Raw genomic sequence first — 1,629 nt, forward strand, 5'->3', positions numbered from 1 at the left:
CTGTGAGAAAACTGCTGTTGAAGCAAAAACAATTGCTGGAACAGCAAAAAACAGAAGATACCAAACATTTTTGACTTGCCGGTGCAGCAAAACCGCTGTTTTTGGCTTGCTCCTCGGGCACCGGTCGGCACGTTTCAGACGAGCGTGGTCGGGTGGGTACTCACCTCGCGTAGTGCAGGTGGTGCCTGCCGGTGGAGTAGCGGCTGTCCAGGGTGTACTGCCGGCCGGGGGCGGCGCCCAGCGGGGAGCCGAGCGGGCTGTGCACGCCGTGCCGCATCTCCGAGCCTGCGGGCCAAAAGAAAAGGTCAGGTCAGCAACAGGCCCTCGAACAGCCCGAGAGGGAGGCCGCACTCCGCTCAGAGGTGCGGGCGGGTTGCCTACCCCTGACCCGACAGGCGCTCTCCGTGAGCAGCAGGGGGGCCCGGCCCGGCCAACCAGGCTAGGGCGAGTATCATGGAAATACGAGACAACGCGGGCGCGTCTCTCTCTCTCTCCCTCTATACCTTCTTCCCCTTCTCTCTCCCTTTCTCTTTTTCGTTCGTGCTGGATGCTCGGCTAAAACCCACGTGCATTACATTTACTAGCACACATCCTTTCCGAACAGCATGCCTTCCACACCACCATCCCTCCCCTGTCGTCTCTCTCTCTCTCTCTCTCTCTCTCTCTCTCTCTCACACACACACACACACACATACGCACACACACATACACACGCACCCACACACACACAACACACACAGCTTCACCACACTTCTCCGTCACTGCAGCGTTGCCCGGCAGCATCAAACTTTCATCACCAATTTGCTTTCCTGAGGAAGCCCAAGGCCGGGGCCTGGTGGCGCCTGCGGGGGCTCCGACGGCGCCGACTCCGCCGCCGCCGCCGCTGCTGGAACTGAGCTCGTCCGGGACCGTCAGGAGCAGGTCGTAGCCGAAGAGTACACGACCGAGCTCCGAGATAGCGCGGAGTACTAAGATGGAGTAAACACGTGATTTTCCGCCGGCCGCGTCCGAAACACAGGGCACAGGGCACGGCCGTTTATGTCAGACCCTGCTGACCACCACCCCACATTGCCTGCAAGACGGCGGAGGCTCCCCTTTTGCTGCACTACAGCCCCGGGCCCCGGCCAGGGTCGAAAGCCGCCACTTTCGTAAGGGAGCTTCCCCCGCTTGGGGCAAGGAGGGCAGGTCGCTAACGCCCCTGGCCCCTGGGACGCCGCGCAGTGCCCTCGTCGCCGCTCACATGCTGTTGCTGATACTGTCGCGACCCTGCACGCCAGGCCGAGCCGAGTGCCGTCGAGTGGCAGCATTATTTCCTCTGTTCCGCGGCAGGCCGGGTGTCACGGGGCCCGGCAGTCACGAGACACACCAGGAGACGACGGCGAAGGTCTGCCGTTTGGCGCACGCTGGCGTCAGCGAGAGCCAGCGAGCGTCAGCGATTATGATGATCTCCAACAAAAGGCAAACGATTTCCTTTCAAGAAAATCCCGCCGCTGCGGCCGACCTGGTTTCTTGCGCCGCCGTGTCCTCCCCACCGTCACGCCACGCCCCACCACGTCCTACCTCGCTTGCTTGGCATTCCATCTCACCCTCGCGGCAGCGCGGTGGGCTGCGGGGAGGGGCGGGGCGGGG

The 1,629-nt window shown here is 62.6% G+C and overlaps 1 protein-coding gene across 1 annotated transcript in view; it reads right to left on the reverse strand.

Annotated features, from left to right (window-relative positions):
* Positions 1-1,629, reverse strand: part of LOC113212756 (teneurin-a-like) — a 495,982-nt gene that overhangs the window by 384,301 nt on the left and 110,052 nt on the right. Inside the window, exon 3 of the mRNA XM_052267728.1 lies at positions 165-285. Within this exon, the coding sequence (XP_052123688.1) occupies positions 165-285 (121 nt within the window). The remainder of the gene's footprint in view (positions 1-164; positions 286-1,629) is intronic.

The sequence above is a fragment of the Frankliniella occidentalis genome, unplaced genomic scaffold (assembly GCF_000697945.3).
Source record: "Frankliniella occidentalis isolate FOCC.00 unplaced genomic scaffold, Focc_3.1 Scaffold58, whole genome shotgun sequence".
In the NCBI taxonomy this organism is placed as follows: Eukaryota; Metazoa; Arthropoda; class Insecta; order Thysanoptera; family Thripidae; genus Frankliniella; species Frankliniella occidentalis.